Source organism: Sorex araneus, chromosome 11 (assembly GCF_027595985.1).
Source record: "Sorex araneus isolate mSorAra2 chromosome 11, mSorAra2.pri, whole genome shotgun sequence".
Classification (NCBI taxonomy): domain Eukaryota; kingdom Metazoa; phylum Chordata; class Mammalia; order Eulipotyphla; family Soricidae; genus Sorex; species Sorex araneus.
In genome coordinates, this window is record NC_073312.1 from 26,841,452 (window position 1) to 26,864,408 (window position 22,957).

The 22,957-nt window shown below is 47.1% G+C and overlaps 1 protein-coding gene across 1 annotated transcript in view; it reads left to right on the forward strand.

The window, feature by feature from the left end:
- Positions 1-207: 207 nt before the first annotated feature.
- The window catches only part of CPN1 (carboxypeptidase N subunit 1), a 31,643-nt gene continuing 8,893 nt past the window's right edge, over positions 208-22,957 (forward strand). The window contains exons 1-7 of the mRNA XM_055119412.1: positions 208-607; positions 9,336-9,532; positions 10,730-10,765; positions 12,093-12,248; positions 17,519-17,701; positions 19,631-19,742; positions 21,559-21,698. Coding sequence (XP_054975387.1) covers positions 385-607; positions 9,336-9,532; positions 10,730-10,765; positions 12,093-12,248; positions 17,519-17,701; positions 19,631-19,742; positions 21,559-21,698 — 1,047 coding nt within the window. The 5' untranslated portion in view covers positions 208-384. The remainder of the gene's footprint in view (positions 608-9,335; positions 9,533-10,729; positions 10,766-12,092; positions 12,249-17,518; positions 17,702-19,630; positions 19,743-21,558; positions 21,699-22,957) is intronic.

Consider the following 22,957-nt stretch of genomic DNA (forward strand, 5'->3'; position numbering starts at 1 on the left):
CAAAGGGTTATAAGCAGCTATTTATTGAAGCTTGTTTACCGTTCCGTTAATCAGTAAACCAGAATCAGGGAAAAGACCCAATCTTTGGAAGAGCAAAACCCTTCCCAAAGGTTTTCCTGATTAGAAGAGGCAGAGTGGGGGGGGAGCGGGGTAGGGGTAGGGGGGAGCCGAGTTGCAATTCTAGAACTACAGAAATCATTTCCCGCGTCCCACGGGACAGTAGTGGACGTCCTGCCCCAGGACCTGTCACCTGGGCGTCCGTGGGCGGGAGCCGAGGGAGCGCCGGTGTCCACCCCGCACCCGCCTTGGGTTTTGCCTGGCGCAGGGGCCTGAGGCACGGGGGGGCCCACCGCGCCGTGTCCGGGGAAAGGCCCAGCAGGAACGATGTCAGACCAGCTCTCCCTCTTCCTCCACCTCCTTCTGCTCTGCAAGTTGGCGGCCCCCGTGACCTTCAAGCACCACCGCTACGGTGACCTGGTGCGAACCCTGTACGAAGTGCACAACCAGTGCCGCTCCATCACTCGGATCTACAGCATCGGCAGCAGCGTGCAGGGGAGGCAGCTCTACGTGCTGGAATTCAGCGACCACCCGGGCCTCCACGAGCCGCGTAAGGAGCCACTGTCCACCCCCCACCCCCACCCCACCCGGCCGCCCAGGCTCTGCGCGGGCAGGACCCGCCCTTCCCAGCCGGGTCATGGGGCGCTTTCCAGGAGGCCTGCTTGCACGGATTCCGCCCCTGGGGAGCTGCACCCCCCAAGGCAAGGCTCCGACCCCTTCCTCCTATTGGGGCTGCTCGCTCCAGATAGCACGTGCCCTTTGCCCCCTTCCTTCCCTCCCATGGTGCTTCCTTCTCCCTGGCTAACCCTCTGCGTGTCTGCCTGTCTGTGTCCACTGTCTCAGGAGGAGGCAGAGAGACAAAGGGCCCGTGTAGCACTGCTGGGTTTGGGGTTCACCCGGTGGGAGATGGCAGGTGTTGATGCAGGATGGTGGAGAGGGCCCTGGGTCTGCTTCTTTCCCTCCAATTAGCTCTCGGTTAGTTTGTTTCTATTATAAAGGGGATTTATGTTTGGATGAAAATGAGAAATTTAGGTCCAGCAGGAAAAGTTGAAACCCACCTATACTCCCACCAATGAATACGCTCACATACTTGGGGATGTTTTTCCAGACTTTCCCCTAAGCAAAGTTGCTTTTTTTCTTTTTTCTTTCCTTCTCTTTTGTAGGGGGGATTTTTTAATTTTGGTTCACCGTGTGATGCTCAGTGGTTACTCCTGGGTCTGCACTTTGAATTACTCTTGGCGGTTCTTGGGGACCATAAGGGATGCTTGGGATCCAAACCAGGTCGGCTGCGTGCAAGGCAAACGCCTTACCTGCTGTACTATTTGCTTTGTTCTGCTTTATATTTGGGGCCTGTGCCCGTGGTACTTGGGAGCTACTCTGGACTCTGTGCTCAGGATACCCAGTGGAGCTCAGGGGACCAGGCCAGGCCCTGGTCAAACCCAGGCCTCATGCATGTGAGCATGTGCTTAGCCTGTTAGACTGTGTCTCTCTTTCCCCTTCACTCTCTCTCTTTCTGATCTATTCCTAAGTATATTTAAACTTCCCTTATAAGACACACACACATTTTAAAAATAAAAGTGGGATCATACTACAACTGTTTTTCTCATTTTATATTCTTACTTTTTTTTTTTTTTGCTTTTTGGGGTCACGCCTGACTATGTCCAGGGGTTCCTCTTGGCTTTGAGTTCAGAAATTACTCCTGATAGTGCTCTGGGGACCACGTGGGATGCCGGGAATCAAACCTAGGTTGGCTGCACACAGGGCGAATGCTTTACCTGCTGTACTATCACTCTGGCCCCACATTTTATATTCTTTAAAAGTAGCATCCATGCCTGTAAACCTAGTCTACACCATTTTTTAAAAAATATTCCATTGCAAGGCTGTATTTCACTGTATTTCTCCATGGAAACTTGCATTCTTTCTCATTTCTCACTGCTTACAGCAATTGGGACATTCAAGCTGTGTTAGTTCCTCTGTCAAATGGTCCATTTCAAAACTCTTCTCTCCTTCCACCCTCTCCACGCTAGTTCGCACTTCCTCACAATCTACCTGGACTGTTCCCCTACTCTGCTCTTGCAGCCGCCCCTTTGGTTCGCATTTAGCACACAGGTGTCAGGATGAGTTCCCTGGACACGGGTAGCGTCTCACTCTTCTCGCGCTCTTGCTTCAGCACCTTCTTGGCGAGCCTCACACTCAGTGGACTCTGCCCGTGACGGCGTCAGTGTGCTAGCCAGCCAGTGGGTGGCGGGGCTGGCTGAAGGCAGGCATGTGACTGAGGGAGCGCAGCTGCACCGCATTGCCAGCTCCCTGTGTTTGCTGGGGTGGGAGGTGTCTGTGTGCATTGTCGAAGCTTCTGGGCGCTGATGCACTTGAACGTATGGAGCGAGCCCCACTATATTCTTTTGTCTTGATGTTCTCTACTTTCTAGCATTCAGGGCTTTTCCTGCTGTTTTCCATACTGTTCTAGCCCCTAGGGGTTCCTCTCTTCCCTGAGTGTTCCCCCTTCCCTTCCCTTCCCTTCCCTTCCCTTCCCTTCCCTTCCCTTCCCTTCCCTTCCCTTCCCTTCCCTTCCCTTCCCTTCCCTTCCCTTCCCTTCCCTTCCCTTCCCTTCCCTTCCCTTCCCTTCCCTTCCCTTCCCTTCCCTTCCCTTCCCTTCCCTTCCCTTCCCTTCCCTTCCCTTCCCTTCCCTTCCCTTCCCTTCCCTTCCCTTTTTCTCTTTTCTTTTCTCCTCCCCCACCCTCCCCTCTCCCCTCCTCTCTCCTGTCCTCCCCTCCCCTTTCATCCCCTCTGCTCCCCTCCCCTCCCTTCCTCTTCCCTCCCTTCCCTTTCCCTCCCTTCCCCTCCCCTTTCCTTCCCTCTCTTCCCCTCCCTTCCCCTTCCCTCCCCTCCCCTTCCCTCCTCTCTCCTCTACTCTCTTTCTTGTCTTGGGGCCACTCCTGGTGGTGCTCAGGACTTCTCCTAGGTCTGTACTTAGGGATCACTCCTAACAGGACCATCTGGGATGCCAGGGATCAAACCTAGGCTGACCATGTGCAAGGCAAACTCCCTACTTGCTATAATCTATATCCAGCCATTTTTTTCCCACCACACCTGGTGTTGCTCATCGATTTCTTCTGGCTATGCTCAGGATTCTCTCCTAGGGAGTACAATGAATCTAACCAAGGGTTAGCCTCGTACAAGCCCTTACCCCCTGTACCATCTCTTCAGACTCTTTTCTTCTTTCTACTCATTAATTATTTAAACAACAAACATCACTATTTTATGTATGCAAACACTCTCATAAACTGTGGGTATAGGACAGAGGATTCTGGTTTCGTAAGACCATGGCAAAAATAAGTGTTAGAGGGTAAATAGCACAGGGGTAAGACACTTGCCTTGAACAAGGCCATTCCTAGTTCAAGCTCCAGCATTGCATATGGTCCCTTGAACATGGCCGGGAGTGATCCCTGAGCACAGAGTCAGAAGCAAACCCTGAGCATAATTGGGTGTGGCCAAAAATAATAAAGGATCATTGACACACTCCATTCTGGGGTTACCCATACCCCGGCTTGGGCGGGGCTGCGGTCTTTTCTCTTCTTGAGTTCAATGATATCCCCCCTCCCCTCATATTATTTAGAAGACAAATATAAAGAAAAACATAATGCCGGGGGAAAAATGACCAGGAATGCCATGGATGACTGGGTAGCATGAGGAGAGGGTAGCTGCTACTTAGACAAGACTCTTTTTTAAGGTGATTTTAGAATTCACCTTTGCATCTTATTTTGTTTAGGTGGTTGAAAATGTTTGCCTCATTTGTCCCATTTGCTGCTGCTGTGATAACTGAGGGGCTGTTCGCCCTCACTGGGGTTGCCACCCCTCACGGGGGCACACTCTGAGGTCAGGGTGGCAGATTCTTGGCTGCTGCATGCGGGAGATAATGCACTGTGGCTCCAGGTACCCCAATGGCTCACTGCTGGGTCAAACTTGTGTCCTCATCCTTGTGAGGTGACTTTACCACTGAGTGGTGCTGTGCCCATCCAGGAGGGTTTATTTTATCATATGATTTATTTTATGATTTATTCATTTATTTGGAGGGAGGCATACTCAGCGGTACTCAGGGCTTGCTCCTAACTCTGCACAGACGAACCACTCCTGGCGGGCTCCAGGCAATGTCTGGGGTGTCAGGGATTGAAGCCAGGCCAGTGCAGTGCAAGGCAAGTGTCCCACCTGCTGTACTATGACCTTGGCCCTGCCCGCCCCAGGTGGGCTTTGAACACACGCTCCATGTCATCATCCTGATGTTGGAGAGGAAAATGCCATGGCAGACAGAAGAGCAGGGCTATGCATGACCCGTGAGAGACCAGTAAGGAATTTCCTGGGACCCTGGCAGAGTGAGCACTGAAAGTGCGAGAGCCAAGGTGAGAGCACCGTGCTGGGAGAGGAGCAGCTTGTATGCGGCTCTTCTAATACCTTGGTAAGGACAACGGCTTTTACGCAGAGCCAAGCCAGAGTCCACTGCAGCTGTTTTAAGTGGAAGATGGACATGATCTGACTAGCAGTTAAAAGAAAAAAAATGTCACTGAGAAGCAGGCTCAGCAAACCACAGCCAAAGGGGCCAAATACCTGTGCTGGTCAGTAAAGTTTTATTGAAACACAGTCACACCCACGTGCTTTTATATTGTCTATTTAAATGGAGACCACAACGCCAAAGTCTGCCCTCTCTGGTCCTATAATGAAAAGGTTTGCCGGCCCCTGACTCTGGAGAGTAAATGGGCAAAGAGAAAGTCAAAAGAAGTTTTATTTTCGACTCCGGGCCAGGATTAGAGGAGGAGCTTGAGCCAAACTGTTCCTAACAGTTGTTGTGAAAAGTGATTGTATTCTGGAGATATTGAAAATAGAGATCAGAGAATTTGTTATTGAGCCCTTGCTATGTGCAAGGCCTTATGCCACTTCCATCAGTAAGATTTAAAAAAATGAATCACTGTGACTTACAAAATTACAACTATTAATGATGAGTTTCAGGCATACAATGTTCCAACACCAATCTCTTCATCAGTGTCCACTTCCCTTCACCAAAGTCCCCAGTCCCCCTCCCTTTTAAATTTTTTCTTTTTTTTTTTTTCTTTTTGAGTCACACCTGGCTATGCACAGGGGTTACTCCTGGCTCTGCACTCAGGAATTACTCCTGGAGGTGCTCGGAGGACCATATAGGATGCTGAGAATCGAGCCTGGGTCGGCCGTGTGCAAGGCAAAACATCCTACCCTCTGTGCAATCGCTCCAGCCCCATCCCTGTTTATTTCTCCCTTCCTCCCCCTACCCCTTTTCACACACACACGCACGCACGCACACACACACTATATATATATATATATATATGTATATATAAATTTTATTGAATCACCGTGAGATAGTTACAAGCTTTCATTTCATGTTTGGGTTACAATATCACAATGATCAAACACCCATCCCTCCACCAGTGCACATTCCCCATCACCAATATCCCGGGTATACCCCCACTTTCCCACCCTCCCCCTGCCTCCATGGCAAACAATATTCCCCATACTCTCTCTCTACTTTTGGGCATTATAGCTTGCAACAAAGACACTGAGAGGTCATCATGTTTGGTCCATTATCTACTTTTGGCATGCATCTCCTATCCCAACTGGTTCCTCCAGCCATCATCTTCTTAGTGATCCCTTCTCTATTCCATCTGCCTTCTCCCCTCCACTCATGAAACAGGCTTCCAGCTATGGGGCAATCCTCCTGACCCTTGTATCTACTGTCCTTGGGTGTCAGCCTCATGTCACACACTATATTTTACAACGGGTTGGAGCGATAGCACAGTGGGTAAGGCGTTTGTCTTGCACGCGGCCGACCTGGGTTTGATTCCTCCATCCCAGCAAGCTATCGAGAGTATCCTGCCTGCACAGCAGAGGCTGGCAAGCTACCCGTGGTGCATTCAATATGCCAAAAACAGTAACAACAAGTCTCACAATGGAGACATTGCTGGTGCCTGCTTGAGCAAATCGATGAACAATGGGACAACAGTGCTACAATGCTACAGTGCATATTTTACAATACAGGTATCAGGCATGTCACTTTGACTCCCTTTCACACTCAGTCCTCATCCAGACTAACAACCACTTCCCTCTATCATTGTCATGGTGGTCCCTTCCCTGGCCTATCCCACCTCCCCCCAAAGGCAAACTTCCTACTAAAGAACAGTTCTCTTGCTATTCTTTTTTATTGTCTCTGGGATTTATTTATTCCCCTACTATGTTTCTTTATATTCCACATATGAGTGAGACCATTTTGTGTGTGTCTCTCTCTGACTGATTTCACTCAGCATGAAACTTTCCAGGTCCATCCGTTCATCCTGCAGATTTGGATTTCACAAAAAAAAGATCTATTTTTTCCATTATCATTTTTAAAAAATTTTTTTTCTTTTATTGAATCACCATGTGGAAAGGTACAAAGGTTTCAGGTTTAAGTCTCAGTTATACAATGCTCGAACACCCATCCCTTCACCAGTGCACATATTCCACCACCAAGAATCACAGTATAGCTCCACCCAGCCCCCCCACATCCCCAGCCCCACACCCCGCCTGTGTAACTGATAAATTTCACTTTACTTTCTCTTTACTTTGATTACATTCAATATTTCAACACAAAACTCATGATTATTGTTTGGAGTTTCTCCCTCTTAAAGTCGGACCTGCTGAAAAGGAAGCATTTGATAATTTGTTTTCCATTGCTGAGAATAAAGTGATATGAGGTTTTGGATTTCTGTATTTTAGTATTTTGGTAACTAAGTCCAGAGAAATATCTGCCAGAAATTGCATCATTGCAAACTTGTACTTCTCAGCTATATTATATTCCACATGAGTGCAATCTTTCTATGTCTGTCTCTTTCTTTCTGATTCATTTCACTAAGCATGATACTTTCCATGTTGATCCACTTATATGTAAATTTTATGACTTCATGTTTTATGACAGCTACATAGTATTCCGTTGTGTAGATGTACCAGAGTTTCTTTAGCCAGTCATCTGTTTTTGGGCACTCTGTTTTTTTCCAGATTGTGGCTATTGTAAACAGTGCTGCAATGAATTAAAATAATTTTTATTTAATTTATCTTTTAATGAAGAAAATAGTTCTTATTTGAAAACATTTAGAGAGATGGATGTGAGGGGAGAGAGAGAAAAAATTCATTTTTCCACTTTTAATAAGAGCTGGGAAAGTCTAAAATCGATTTCCCAACTTTTATTTTACAAACAAGTTTTGAAAATTGTACATCTAATTGTATATCCTCTACCATTTTATTTTAAGAGAAGGGATATTTCAACATCGAGAAATAAATGGGAATGAAAGAAAAATATTCAGGTGAAAGAATGAGTGTTAATCAAAACCCGCTGCATGATCCTGTGGGCCGCAAACCTTCCTTTGAGGAGCAGCTATAGGTAAATTAGAACAAATAATGGGGCACATTCCATAGGAAAGTAAAAAAAAATGTACATTGTGAAGGCCAGGTGCAGGAGAGGAGACAGGACAAGTGCAAAATCAGGTAAAATCAGAGAAAGAACGGGTAGTGACAAGGTAAGGGGAAGAGCTCAATAGGGCATGTCTCGGAAGGAAGATGAGGAGTATGAGAACAAGTGGAGAGAAAGACACCCAGAATCACCCGTCCCGAGTTCTGGGTGGAAGGGCAAGTCTCTGGCCAAAGTGTTGATCTTCCCTTCTAGAAATGGCCAGGAGTGATTTTCTGTGAGTGGCGCTCCTGGTTCTTGTCCTGACCTCACTTCTTACTTCACTTGACCAGTTAACAGTTAACAAGGACGCCTGCAACTCTGCCCCCAACTGTGACCTTCTCAGATGCAAAGGAGACAGCTTAGCGGTTTGAGCATCAAGGAACCGTCCTTAAATGTTGGTGTAGGTTCTGTGATTGCCTCAGTTAAGCCGCATTCAAGTGTGAGCCACTGGTGGGTCGTATGGAGACCCATGATTTCTGACGTTCACCTCTCCTGCACCTACACTCAATCAATGTCTGATGCACTATTGTAAACTCTAGGCCCAAACTATAAAAATAAAAATCTAAAAGATTTCCCAAGAAGGGGTGATGGGAAGGGAACTTGGGGTGGTGGAGGGGCAGTGGTGGTGAGTGTGGAGCTGGAACATCATCGGCCTGTGCTCAGGGTGATTGTCAGTTCTGGGGGTCCACGTGCCTTACCTCCTGGGCTCTCTGGTCTTGAAACTTATTAGCCTTATTATAAATGGCCTAAATAAAAATAAGTCCAAGAAATGTTTTCCAGTGGAGGTGATTGGGAACTGCCATGCGGTATCCCAGAATCCTATGGGAGTGGGTGATGGGAAAACACCATCCTTATTCTAGAAAGATTGGTCTCAGGGAGGGGGCAAGCTAGTGACAGCTACTTGGTCTCTGGCTTGCATTAGATGAGTGAATTAGGAGCTCTCAGACAAGTTTCTCCCTGGCACTCTGATCCTGAGTCTCTCCAAGCCTATATTGCAAGTTAAGATGAGCAACAGCAGGTGCAAGAATAAAAAAATAAAATGCAAGTGGTGATAGTCTCTAACGTGGACTTCCCTAGCATGGGTCATGGTGAATTGTTTGTTTGTAAGGGGCTCTGGGGCCTTTAGGAAAGGACCCAAGTGGGAATCCTCGGACCTTCTTTTATTCCTGGCTAGCAGCAAGGGAACAGGAGGACCCTTTGCCAGGTTAGCGGTGTGGGCGTGTGGAGCATGGTGACCGACACTGGAGCAGATAAAACCCAACCTTGCAAAGCGACCCAGAAGCAAAACCTCGCACGAGGGAGTATCTGGGCAAAGTTGGCAAGAACAGGTGTCAGCCAGCACCAGATGTTCAGCCTTGAGCCTCACTCCACCTCTTAGTCACATGAGCCCAGGACACAGAAACTGTCACGTGCGTGCGCTTGGCAGGCCATCCTAACTGCAGCATCTAGCCTTGATTGGGATTGGACCCGGACGAAGCAGAGTTGGAAAGGTGATAGGCCAATACTGCTCAACTTTTTGTGACTGGACCTTTCTGTAAGCCAAGACCCTCTATAAAATATGTGTGTATTTGGCAATAAAGTGAACAGCCATCCGCTGCTCCTGGAAGGTGTTTGTCCTCGCGCCGGACATCCTTCGCCCCACGTCTGCCTGGACCCGGTGCACAACGTGTCCAGGCACGTTGAGGGAAAACTGTTCCCCAACAGGGGGTCACGGGTAACCTGCTTCATCCCTTCTCTCTCTCTTCCCGCCTGTGTGCTTCTCCCCCTGCAGTGGAGCCGGAAGTCAAGTACGTGGGCAACATGCACGGCAACGAGGTGCTGGGCCGGGAGCTGCTGCTGCAGCTCTCTCAGTTCCTGTGCGAGGAGTTCCGCAGCGGCAACCAGCGCATCAGGCAGCTGCTGGAGAGCACCCGCATCCACATCCTGCCGTCCATGAACCCCGACGGCTACGAGGTGGCGGCCACCCAGGTACCGCGCGCGCGCCCTGCAGACGGGGAGACCCTCGGCGGGGCCAACGTCGCAGGCAGGAGGTGGGCTGTGCACTCTGGCCCAGGGTCAGCGTCACCCGAGGCCAGAGGAGGGACCCAGCAGCGAGAGTCCAGAGGGAAGACTGGGAACCCGTGAGGTGCTCCATGTGAGCTGGCTCTCAGTTCGGTCCCCTGGGAGGCAGTTACCGGTGCTGGCACTTTGCAAAGTGGAAAATACCCCCGCGGAGGGAAGGGATGTTGCAAAACAGACCCCTTCCCTGAACTTTTAGCTTGGACCCTTGGTACTGTTTTCCTTCCTGCGCGATCTTCCGTTTGCATTGGGAAGGGAAATGCCACCGCGAGCAGGAGCGAGCTTTTCCCAGAACTAGGAAAGGAGGTTAAATTCCAGATGCTTCAAACTTTATTTGATCCTTTTGGGGAATTTTTTTCCTTCGGCCTGTGTCATTCCCAGTCAGTTATTTTTTTAGTTACATTTGCAAAGGAGAGATTTTAAAAATGTGCATATGATGAAAAAAAGAAAAACAAAGAAAGAAAGAAAAAAGTAGGCAAAGGGATACACATGATAATCTCTTTTAGCTGTGTATTTTATTAGAATTCCAATTTTTAAAATGGCTTGCAAAAAATGTGCATGAATTTTTACTTTACTTTCTAATGCAACGTTAAAGTGTTAATCAGTAGGTATATTGTAGCAAAATCATATTTTAAAATTTTTAAATTATAATTTGGGTAACCTGATTACAGTTATGTCAAAGTTTATGGTATTGTTATACAGAGGTACTGCCCCACCCCATCCCACCAAAGTGCCTAGGACCCTCCACTACTGTCTTTGTCACCTCTCATCTGCCTCTTTGTTATCCTCATCTCTCCCCTCACTGCTTAGTAATCTGAGTTTGAAAACACAGCTTCCTGGAATCTGGTCCCTCCTTCTAGATCAGTGAATTAGAAGTTCCCAGGCTGAAATGAGGTGTCTGCCTTACATTTTGGGTGTGCTCTTCGAAAAACTGTGTTTGAACATGGTTTGTTTGGGCTTGACGTGTGAGGATGTGTAAGTTAAAACTCAGGTTTTTCTTTTCTAACTAAAAGCTACTTTAAAAATTGGGGTAGTCTTGAAAATCTTTCCCTCCATTTTAAAACTACACTTCACTACTTAAAAAATTTTTATTTTATTGTTTTGCAGTGTCTAGGATCGATCCCAGGGACTCATTCATGCAAGGCAAGTGCTCACCACTGAGCTCCACCCCCTGCCTAAAATCTTACTTTTATTGTGGTAAGAAAACTCATGACCAGATCAGTCATCAACAACAAAAAAAACTTTATGTAGTGCATCAGTGTCGACTCTAGGTACTGCAGCATTGTTTGTTTGCACTGATTTTTCATTTTTCTTTACTTTTTTTGGAAGGTACTATAGTATTGTTGACTATAGGTGTTACAGTGCTGTTGGCTAGGTATTATAGCATTATTGACTATAGGTACTATAGCATTATTGGCTATAGGTACTATAGCATCACTGACTATAAGTACTATAGCATTATTAACTAAGGTATTATTGCATTGTTGACTACAGGTACTATAGCATTATTGACTAAGGTATGTTAGAGTGGGGAGTTGACCACCCCTCAAGGACGGAGAACAGAGCCGATAATGCAAATCACATAGCAAAGTTTATTGTTCCAGCTAGCTGGGGTCCAAGTATCCACCCAACGCAGCGGGCTTCAACAAGTACCCCGAGTACTAGGTTCAGCAAGTTCTTATACTTTCATTTTGGCAAGTCAACATTACTCAGTAATTTCTATTACCTACAGAGTACACACATCTATTTTGTTGTTGTTGTTGTTGTTTTGGCCCGAAACATAGAGCCCATCTCCCTGACAGTTACATTCCAGAGACCTAATCTTATGCCTGAGATGTAATCTTTGACAAAAGCATCTGGTTTTTCTGCTTTTCTTGTTCCTGGAAGAGGCCTAAGTCACTCAGAGCCTGTCATGGCAGTTCTCCGGCTAAGTGGGTCCTACCAGGTATTATAGCACTGTTGACTATAAGGACTGAAGCATTATTGACTATAACTTCCCTGCCAAGACTGGTTGTTTTCTGTCTTTTTGACTTAGTTTTGCCAGTTTGGATTTCTATATAAAAATTGACTTATATTCTGCTTTAAAGTTAGTAAACGGAATACCTCCCATCTTTTTTCTCAGAATCCACTGACTCTTCAGGACTGTTATGATTCCATTTGAATTCTAGTAACATTTGTCCTAAGTCCTTGAAGAATGTCTTCAGGATTTTGATGGAGGCCGCATTGAATGTGTACCCTGGGCCACATTACTGCTTCAGGAAAAGACAATTTATGGGCTAGAGTTGTGGCTCCGTGGTAGGGTGCCTGCTTATGTGTGGGCTAGATGCCCAGTACTAAGAACAAAGAGAGAAAAAATATTTAATTTGTTAGATGAAGCTAATGCCTAAAACGAACCATCCAGTGTGCTATAGATCTAAGATTCCATCTGAAATCTTCATTTTCCTTCCCTTTCATTCCTCCCACTCCGCAGGGCCCAGAAATCTTTGAGTATCTGGTTGGCAGAAACAATGCAAATGGAGTGGACCTCAACCGAAACTTCCCAGATCTCAATGTCAACGTCTACCACAACGAGAAGAATGGAGGCCCCAATCACCACTTGCCCCTTCCAGACAACTGGGAAAGTCAGGTAGGAGAAGAAATTTGCTTTCATTTGCATCTGAATTTTTTCCTTAATGATCTCCACACCTAAGCAAGCAAGAATTAAACCGCCATTCAGCTCCAGGTTAATCTTATCAGGGCAGTAATAACTTATTTCATGCCTCTTACTCTCTATTCCTTAGAGCCCCTTTGGGTGATATGCTCATGGAATATTTGATGCCAGAGGAGATGGTAATGAAGGAGGAGAAAGTCGTGTCTGTCAGCTGCAAGTCTCTTTAATCTTTGCAAACTTATTTTTGCCAACATTTCAGTTATTCATTATGACAGTGTGGGGAAGGCACCCAACAGTGTTATCTGTCCCTATTTTTGCTTTATTTTAATTAATTTGGCCTTTGAGTCAAAGTCAGCAGTGCCTGGGGATTTACTCCCAGCTGGGGGGAGGGGGGGTGTAAAATCTCCGGGGTGGCCAGGGGAGGCCCCGACGGCTCTCCCCCTGACTGCCCAGGTTTGGGGTGGTCTCAGGTCACTTGCCCAGCCAGGGCGGCCTGTGCCCTGGGGCAGACGGAGGAGGAAATGAGGGCCAAGCCAGTTGGTGATTAGTTGCCATTTATTCAATCTCTTGTCTCTCCCATCTCACACACTCTTCCTTTCTGGGCCCTCATTCCTCTATCCCAGCTCTTCTGATTCTGCCTCTGACTCTGACCTCTGGATTCTGACTGACTGCTTCTCCCCCAACTACTCCCTGACTCACTCACTTGTCTCTTCACCCCTCGCCCTCTGGGCCCACACTACACCCAGTCAGTAGCAAACTCAACATTAGAAAGCCCTTCCTCACTGCTCACCAGGCTCAAGGGCAGAAACACCACTAGGGGTATTCCAAAGCCCTTCCTGACTCCCCATCAGGCTCAAGGGCAGGCGGAAACACCACCCAGGTGTATTCAGTCTTCTCCTAGCATCTTAATTAACATCTTAGTAGGCTATTTTTGTATGGACACTGTAAGGGATACATTGAGGCTTATAGGGCAGCTCTCCTGGGAACATCTCAACACAGACTCAGACTACAGTGCTCAGGCCAGATTAATCATTCCTAACCCTAGCAAGGTCCAAATCTAGTTATTACCTTTTGGATCATGACAGAATTTGTCCATGACCAAGCTCTTAACTTATAGTTAAGCATTATGGCACTTTGACCAGCCCCGTCTCTATGCCAGGGTAGCACATAGCTCATCACTTGCCCTGGGTCCATCCAGCCCTTCATCGGGACCCTGCTTTTGAGGGGCTAGGAAGTAAGGGCGACTGAGGCTTAAGTTGAGATAACAGATGGCCAGGAGGTAAATATCACTGGGAGTCAATTAACAAAATGTTACAAAACGTTGGGCTGGAGCAATAGCACAGTGAGGGGGTAGGGCGTTTGCCTTGCATGCAGCCGACCTGAGTTTGATTCTTCTGCCCCTCTCGGAGAGCCTGGCAAGCTACCGAGAGTATCCTGCCTGGATGGCAGAACCTGGCAAGCTCCCCGTGGCATATTCGATATGCCAAAAACAGTAGTAACAAGTCTCACAATGGAGATGTTACTGGTGCCCACTCAAGCAAATCCATAAACAACAGGACTACAGTGCTACAGTACTACAAAATGTTGCAAAAGCATAGCATTTACTATCTTCCTGTGTCCATACAAAAAGGACATTGCTCTGAATAACCTATGCAAAGGACTTAAGGAGAAGAGGAAAACAATATTTACAAGTCAACAGAGCACAAAGAAAGAAGTTACAAATAAACACAGAGGAATGGGAGCACTGTGATGGGAGTAACCCAAATAAACCTAAGCTTCCAGAGGCAATGTTATCCTACAGTGGTGAGAGGTCACTCCTGGGATGCTGGGGGAACAAATTTACTGGGAAACTGAGGAAGAACTCAGGGCTTCATACGTGCAAAGCCACAGCACCACTGAGCTACATCCCTGGTTTCTCTATTTCTTGTATAGGCATCACACTTAAAGATAAGTGGTTTTCAATCTTTTCATCCCTGCAGACTAACTCTGGTCCGTGGGAAGACAGTTGAAAACCACTTTTAAAGATGAGATTAGGGCTGCTGAGAGATTGTACAGCAGGTAGGACACTTGCCTTGCACGCAGCCAGCCAGCCAGGGTTCGATCCCCGACATTCCTTATGTCCCCTAGGCACCGTCAAGAGTAACCCCTGAGCACAGAGCCAGGAGCAACCCCTGAGCATCGCTGGGTGTGGCCCCAAAACCAAAAAAATAAATAAAACAAAATAAAGATCATTTAAGTTTTCAAAGCCAATACTTGATGGAATCGAAATTAAAACCCAGGTCTTGGGACTCCTAACCCAGCATCTTTTTTACTGCACTATACTGGCTTCTTTCTTTTGAGTTGGGTCACCTTGAGATACACAGTTACAAAGTCGTTCATAGATCTCACTCATACAATGTTCCAGCACCTATACATTTCCCGTCACCAGTGTGCTCAGTTTCTCTCCTGCCACCCTCCCCTAGCCCGTTTCTATGGCAGAAGCTTTTCTTCTCACTCCCTCTTGTTCTCTCTCTCTCTCTTAACTTTTGGAAATTGTGGTTTGCACTATAGGTCCTGAAGAGTTATCACGTATATCAACACTCAGCTTTGCCTCTTTTCAACACTCAGCTCTTGTCCAGAGTGATCATTTTCCACTATTATTGTCATAGTGGTTCCTTCTCTCTTCTAACTACAGTCCCCACACACACTTGTGGCATCCTCCAACCATTTCTACTATTCTTGGATATTAATCTTATGTTATGTTTTTTTTATATCCCACAAATGAGTGCAATCATTCTCTCTCTGTCCCTCTCCTGACTCATTTCACTTAGCATGTACTCTCCATGTCCATCCATTTATAAGCAATTTTCATGATTTCATTTTTTTCTGGCAGCTATACAGTATTTCATTTTGTAGATAGTTTCTTCATCCAGTCGTCTGTTCTTGCACTCAGGTTGTTCCCAACTGCACTATACTGTTGATTCAGGCATTCTGTAGTGAAATCTTTCTGATATATGGGAACGTATTTACTTATCAACACCTGGCAGTAGAAAGAGCTTCAAAGAGTCCCAGGGCCTTCTTTTTCCCTGTCATATTTGACCCTTGTCTTCTCATTCCCTTCCCCTCTCAGTTGAAAAATCCCACTCAAAGCTCCTTCCCAGGCGGGCTGGAGCGATAGCACAGCGGGTAGGGCGTTTGCCTTGCACGCGGCCGACCCGGCTTCGATCCCCAGCATCCCATATGGTCCCCTGAGCACCGCCAGGAGTAACTCCTGAGTGCAAAGCCAGGATTAACCCCTGTACATTGCCGGGTGATACCCAAAAAGAAAAAAAAAAAAGCTCCTTCCCAGGCCCATCTCCCCCTGATCATGTGAGCAACTTTATCTTACTGGTGAGTCTGCTTCTGAGAACAGCCACTGTCAGCTGTGGGGATCCCCAGCACCCCGGGCTCACACTATGTGGGATTGTCCTGGCTGTCCTGTTGTGACTAAGTGCAGAGAATGGCAAGAGAAAAATAGAGCAAGGGAAAGGCTTGATATGGGGACCTTCATAGACTATATCCTTAGGCCTATTATATATTTCTAGAACATTCTCTGTGCTTTACCTCTTTGAAATGAAGCAAATGCCATCCTGATGCTTAGATCTTGGATAGTAATTATGTTCTTGGCTCAAGTAAATTATACAATAAAAAATAGCTTTGTATTAGTAAGCATACCCACCCAGAAGGCTGAGCCGTCTCTTGGGCTCCAGGCGGGCCAGCCATAGAGGATCTGTGAGAAACTGACTTTATTTTGATGAATAAACATTTATGGTATGGAGAGAAGACCAGGCCTAAACCCCGGTCACAGAGCAGGGCTCATGTTCCTTGATGTTGTGTCTATTCTTGCTGGGGGACACCCAACTCTATTCATTTAATCTCCCTTAGGATGCAAAAGATGGGGCTTTCACAAGTGATTTTGGGTCCAGAAGGTGCCATGAATACATTCTTGCCACATAATAAGCAGGTAGATTCTATGAGGAGGGAAAAGCACTGAGAACTCCAAATTATTTTCTCATACTACAAGTCCCAGTGGATTCCAGACTTTCATTCCAATTTTCTCACTGGCAATAGGCAGTAGGGAGTGTGGAATTTCACTGCTCAGCTGAGATTAGTTCAAGTATATAATGTCTATTCTGTGAGGGACGGTGTGACTACACAAGAGTGTCGTTCCATTGGCAATGGACGGAAAATGTGTTGGAGGAAGAAGGAGATTAAAAACATGACTGCAGGGGCTGGAGCAATAGCACAGCGGGTAGGGCGTTTGCCTTGCACGTGGCCAACCCGGGTTCAATTCCCAGCATCTCGTATGGTCCCCTGAGCACCACCAGGAGTAATTCCTGAGTGCAGAGCCAGTAGTAACCCCTGTGCATTGCTGGGTGTGACCCAAAAAGCAAAAAAAAAAAAAAAAGATATGACTGCAAACCAGTATTTTTCAGAGCTAATTTCTGCCAAGGTGCTTCAGAAACTGTGGGAGCTGGGACTGAACTAGAGAAAAATTTTTTCTTGTTTCCAGAGAGAAGGCAGGTTGAAGTTCTGAGCACTTTGATAATGCCAAAACGCCTTCAAATTTGCTCTCTTTCTGTTTGTCTCTGTCGAATCTGTCTCTGTCTGTTGGGCTTTGCCTTCCCCCCTTTCGTAAATCAACTTTCTTTTTTCAGAGAAGTTCTAGGCTGACATCCAAAACTGGGTGCAAAGTACAGACTTCGCAGGCATGACCTGCTTCCCATTTTCAGCATCCACCAGAGCCTGTGTTTTCTGGGACGAGTGAATCTACATAGACATGTACGTTGTTATCACCCAGAGTCCATTTCTCTCATGAGTGTTCATACTTCATGCTGTATGTTTATGTATTTTGCAAATGTACTATGCCATGTATCAACCATTACAATGTCATTAAGTGTCATATGTAACAGTGCACGACCCCAAGCTCTGTGTTTGACATAGAGATATGTTCCAGTTTACTTTTACTTCTCCCGTAAAACTTGGAAATAATGGGGCCAGACAGCATAGAGGTTAAAGCACGTGCCTTGCATGCAGTGGGCCCTGGTTCGATCCTGGCACGACATATGGTCCCCTGAGCACTGTTGGAGTGATCCCACCTTGCTTTCTCGTATCTGTGACCTCTTTGTTCAGTTCTGACATGCCCACTGCTTGGGTCACTTCCTCAGTCCTCTCCGAGGGACCCGTGGCACTCCGGATTCAGCGTCCCTTCTGTACTTTCTTTGCAGGTGGAGCCCGAGACCAAGGCTGTGATCCAGTGGATCCAGTCCTACAACTTTGTTCTCTCTGCCAATCTCCACGGCGGTGCTGTGGTGGCCAATTACCCGTATGACAAGTCTCAGGAGCCCCGGCTGCGAGGTTTCCGCCGCACTGCAAACACCCCCACTCCTGATGACAAGCTCTTCCAGAAGGTGCGCTCACCTCGTCCGGCCGAAGGAGTGTGGGGTTCCGGAGTGCGTCACTCCTCAAAGCACTGTCCTAGCAATGAGTTTTGTGAAAATCACCAAAGATACTGCCAGCATGCAATCTAGTATGTGACATTTCGTTTTGAGTGATGAACCATAAATTCATTATCACTGTCACTGTCACTGTCATCCCATTGCTCATCGATTTGCTCGAGCGGGCAACAGTAACATCTCCATTGTGAGACTTGCTACTGTTTTGGGCATATTGAATATGCCATGGGTAGCTTGCCAAGCTCTGCCGTGCGGGCAAGATACTTTAGGTAGCTTGCCGGGCTCTCTGAGAGGGGCGGAGAAATAGAACACGGGTCAGCCACGTGCAAGGTGAATGCCCTACCTGCTGTGCGATCGCTCCAGCCCGAACCATAAATTCATGAGAAAGAAAGTAAATAAGGAAAGTTTTAGAATATGCTGGTATATAATGTACATAGGGAAAAAGACAAATTCATAATGTGCAAGGAAATTCCAAAAGGAGCCAGAGTGGTAGAGTACAGCGGCTGACCTGCACGTGGCCAACTGGGTCCAATCCACCCCAGATGGTCCCCCAGGCTCAGCCAGGAGTGATCCCTTGGGTGCAGAACCAGGAGTAAGCCCTGAGCACCTCTGGGTGTGGCCCCCAAACAAAAAGAAAAACAAAAAAGAAAATAAATGCCAAAGGTCACATAGTATTATAGACTAGTGCATTAAACATGAATTTGGGGGGTGGGGGTTGATTTACAATTTTACAATGCTATGGCTATATTAGTGAAACATTGACCATGTTATGAAAACATATTTACACAGGGACCAGAGCGATTGTACAGCATGCAGGGTCTTGTCTTGCACATAGCCAGAGCTTATAAAGTATCTTGTGTTTATTACCCCACAGGTTGCACATAGCCAACTCGGGTTTGATCCCCAGCATTCCATATGGTCCCCCCAAACCTGCCAGGAATGAGCCCCAAACACCATTAGTTATAGCCCCCAAACAAAAATCAAATTAGAAAAAAAGTTTACATAATATTTTAAAGCTGCAGTCTATAAAATAAACAGGTTACTTAATAGTTATAGTTGGACAGGAGCCATAGCACAGCGGGTAAGGCATTTGCCTTGCACACAGCCGACCTGGGTTCGATTCCTCCATCCCCCTTGGAGAGCCCAGCAAGCTACTGAGAGTATCCTGCCCACATGGCAGAGCCTGGCAAGCTACCGTGACATATTCAATATGCCAAAAACAGTAACAAGTCTCACAATGGAGGTGTTACTGGTGCCCGCTCGAGCAAATTGATGAACAATGGGATGACAGTGCTGCAGTGCTATATTGTTAATGTCATCTATTCAACAATCATTTATTAATTATTGGTTTATCAATTAAGCATTGGTTATTAATTACTGAACTGCACAGACAAGAGCTCTAGTTGCTGCTTTGCAAAGCAAATATTAATTTTTTTCTTCAGAAATTTCATTTTTCCAATGCTCTAAAAATGGAATGAATTAGAATTATAAAGATATTAGGTATTTCTCTCCCTTCAGCACACATCTGTCACTTCTAATATACAGTTCTTCTCCTGGGAGAATGCCTAGCTTTCTTACTCCTTTGGTTTCTTTCACAAAATTTAGTAGGAAATGATACACATAGAAGAGATCTTATAAAGTATCTCATGTATGTTGCACTAGCAGACACACATGCACACCAGCACACGTGCACATGCGTGTGCACACACACACATACGTGCACACACATACGAACACACACTGCCTACTATTTCTCTCTCTGTGCTGGCACTTTCGGTGTGCAGTCCCTGTGGGTGCCTGGAGATCTGTCTTGGTTTCGTGGTACTTGGAGTCCTGTGTTGCCGGTGAGGGTGAGCTCACGCCATTTCCACTGCTTTCTCCCAGCTGGCTAAAGTCTACTCATACGCGCACGGCTGGATGTACCAAGGTTGGAACTGTGGGGACTACTTTCCTGAAGGCATCACCAACGGGGCATCCTGGTACTCTCTCAGCAAGGGTAAGTAAGGGGGTGCCCAGGGACAGGGCGCTCATGTCTTGAAGTTACCACTTATCTTAGGGAAATAACAGAAATGTTATAGAATTTCCCCCCAGGGTTATTAGGCCACGTTTGATGATGCTCAGGGCTTACTCCTGGCTCTGTGCTCGGGGGTCACTCCAGGCAGTGCTCAGAGGATCATATGTGGTGCCAGGGATCAACCAGGGTCAGCTATTTTCAAGGCAAGAACCCCTGTACAATCTCTTTGATCCCAGGTATAGAACTTTGCAGTCAAGTAGAGAGCTGAAAAATGGATCAGATTCAAGTGTGTGTGTGGGGGGTCTAATGTCATCTTGTGATTCTTTCCAGCGAAGGTTGGACATGTGTGGTCCTTTAAAACTCATGTTTTCCACAATTGGTTAGACACAGAGTGGGTGTCATTGTGGGAGAAACGGTACTTCCTATCGTGGGCTGTGCCTGTGTCTTGGTGGGAAGGAGGTCAGCCTAGCCCGTGGCTTGTGTAATTAGACCCTTAACAGACCCACAGTGACTCACGTTGCCTAATGACCCATTACTTGTGACCCACGATGCTTCCTGTTCGCTAAGAGATGTACAGAGAACTGGAGAAATGCATCGGGGTTAAGGCACGCAGAGACCCTAACTCCATCCCCAGCACCACTTATTGTCCCTTGAGCACCACCAGGGTGTTACTCTTGAGTGCAGAGCCACAAACAGCCCCTGGGCACTGCTGCATGTGGCTCAAAAGTCCATCCCCTCCACCAACAAAAAGAAATGTGTGACTGTAGTGTGATCAGGCAGGCATTTGGAGAGTGAGGTCTAAGGCTCGAAGCTTTACTTGGTGTATCAGTTATATGGCTTCAGGTGAACTCACTTTATTGTGCTGTGGTTTCCTCATCTGTGATTCAAGAACAGTACGGCTTGGGGAGTGAGTTCAAAAGGCCGATGGACCTGCTTTGCACGCAGAAAGACTGGTTTGGTTCCTTAGCAACTGCATGGTCCCCCAAGCTTGCCTGGAGTGATCCTGAGCAGTTCTGGGGAGTAACCCAGCACCATTGGATATGGCTCAGTGGGGCCCAAGCTCGGCATGTGGGAGACTAAGGCTTTAGCCTCACTACCACATGGTCTCCTGAGCACTGTTGAGTGTTGCCCCTCTCCTGAACGCCCATTAAAAAAGAAAAAAGAGGGGGCTGGAGCAATAGCACAGCAGGTAAGGCGTTTGCCTTGCACACGATCGACCCGGGTTCGATTCCCAGCATCCCATATGATCCCCTGAGCACCGCCAGGAGTAATTCCTGAGTGCAAAGCCAGGAGTAACCCGTGTATCTCCAGGTGTGATCCAAAAAGGAAAAAAAAGTACCGTTTTCATTGTAATTTTGATGTAAATATCATAAGTAGAATTCAGATGGGCTAAGCAAAACACATAGTGATGTTTAAGTCATGAGCTAGAAACAGGTAGACGATGGAGATGTTAAAATTGTTATTACTGGGGCTGGAGTGATAGCACAGCGGGTAAGGCGTTTGCCTTGCACGTGGCCGACCCGGGTTAAAATCCCAGCATCCCATATGGTCCCCTGAGCACCGCCAGGGGTAATTCCTGAGTGCATGAGCCAGGAATGACCCCTGTGCATCGCCAGGTGTGACCCAAAAAAGAAAAAAAAAATGTTATTACTAAAGAGAAAATTTGGAAGCGAGAGAAGCCTCTGATGGGGGCCAAGAGGAAGGACAGAGGCCCGTGGGGTGGGTGGCCCAGGACTGACGCACGGAGGGCGCGCTGGGCGAGCACTGGAAGCAGAACCGGCACTGCCCCTCCGCCCAGGAATGCAAGACTTCAACTACCTCCACACCAACTGCTTCGAGATCACCTTGGAGCTGAGCTGTGACAAGTTTCCCCGCCAAGAAGAGCTGCCGCGTGAGTGGCTGGCGAACCAGGAGGCTCTGGTCCAGTTTTTGGAAGAGGTAAAAAAAAAACCCTTTGCTGACTTGTGGGAGCTCAGAAAGAGCCGCGCGTCCCTCTGCCGCGAGAACCATCCAGGCGCTCTCTCCGCGGGAGAAACGGCGCAGGCGCGGAGGGCGGTGGCACCGACCCAGATGCGTACCTGCTGCATCCAGCCTGTGCGGTCCAGTCTGGTGTGTGCTGCCTCCCCCCGCCCCCAATTAAAAAAAAAAAGTCACTGTGAAATTACAAAGTTTTCACCCACCCTTTACTTCCCACCCACCAGCCTGCCTCTACAAGGGGCACTTTCAAAAAGTTTTTGCATTGTGGTTTTGTGAACTTTTGCTGATAGGGTTCAAGCGTAAAGCTTTACCCCCTTTCAGCATTTCCTCCTCCCGTTTAATCTTCCCTGTACCATAGACCCCTCCCTACCAGCTCTCCTGTTCTTTGTTTCCACTGTCTTTTGACATTCATTATCTGCCCCCCCCCATCATGTTCCCTTATTCTCTGCATAGGAGAGAGACAGAGATCATTCTGTTTCTGTCTCTCTCCGACTAACTTCACTCAGCATGATGCTCTCTAGGTCCCTCCGTGGAGCAGCAAACTGCATGACTTTATCTTTTCTCATGACCGAGTAATATTCCATTGTATGTATGTACCATAGTCTCTTTATCCAGTCATCTGTTCTTGGACACTTGGTTTGTTTCCAGATTTGGGCTATTGTGGTTAGTGCTGCAAGGAACATTGGGGTGCAAATATCTTTTCTCTGTTTTGTTATTGGGTGCTTGGGATATATTCTTAGGAGCTATATATTCCTGAATCAAATGGCAGCTCAACTCTTACATTTTTTTTTAAGTAATGTCCATATTGTTTTCCAAAAAGGCTGGACCAGGGGCTGGAGCGATAGCACAGCAGGTAGGGCGTTTGCCTTGCACACGGCCGGCCCAGGTTCAAATCCCAGCATCCCATATGGTCCCCTGAGCACCCGCCAGGAATAATTCCTGAGTGCAGAGCCAGAAGTAACCCCTGTGCATCGCCGGGTATGACCCAAAAAGCAAAAAAAAAAAAAAAAGCTGGACCAGTCAGTGTTCCCACCAGCAGTGAGTGAGGGTCCCTTTCTCCCTGGAACCGTGCCAGCACTTGTTGTTCTTGTTCTAATTTATGTGTGCCAGATTCTGGTGTGAGATGATATCTCACTGTTGTTTTGATTTGCATCTCCCCGATGATGAGTGAGGCAGAGCATTTTTTCATGTGCCATCTGGCCATTTGTAGTTCTTCTTTG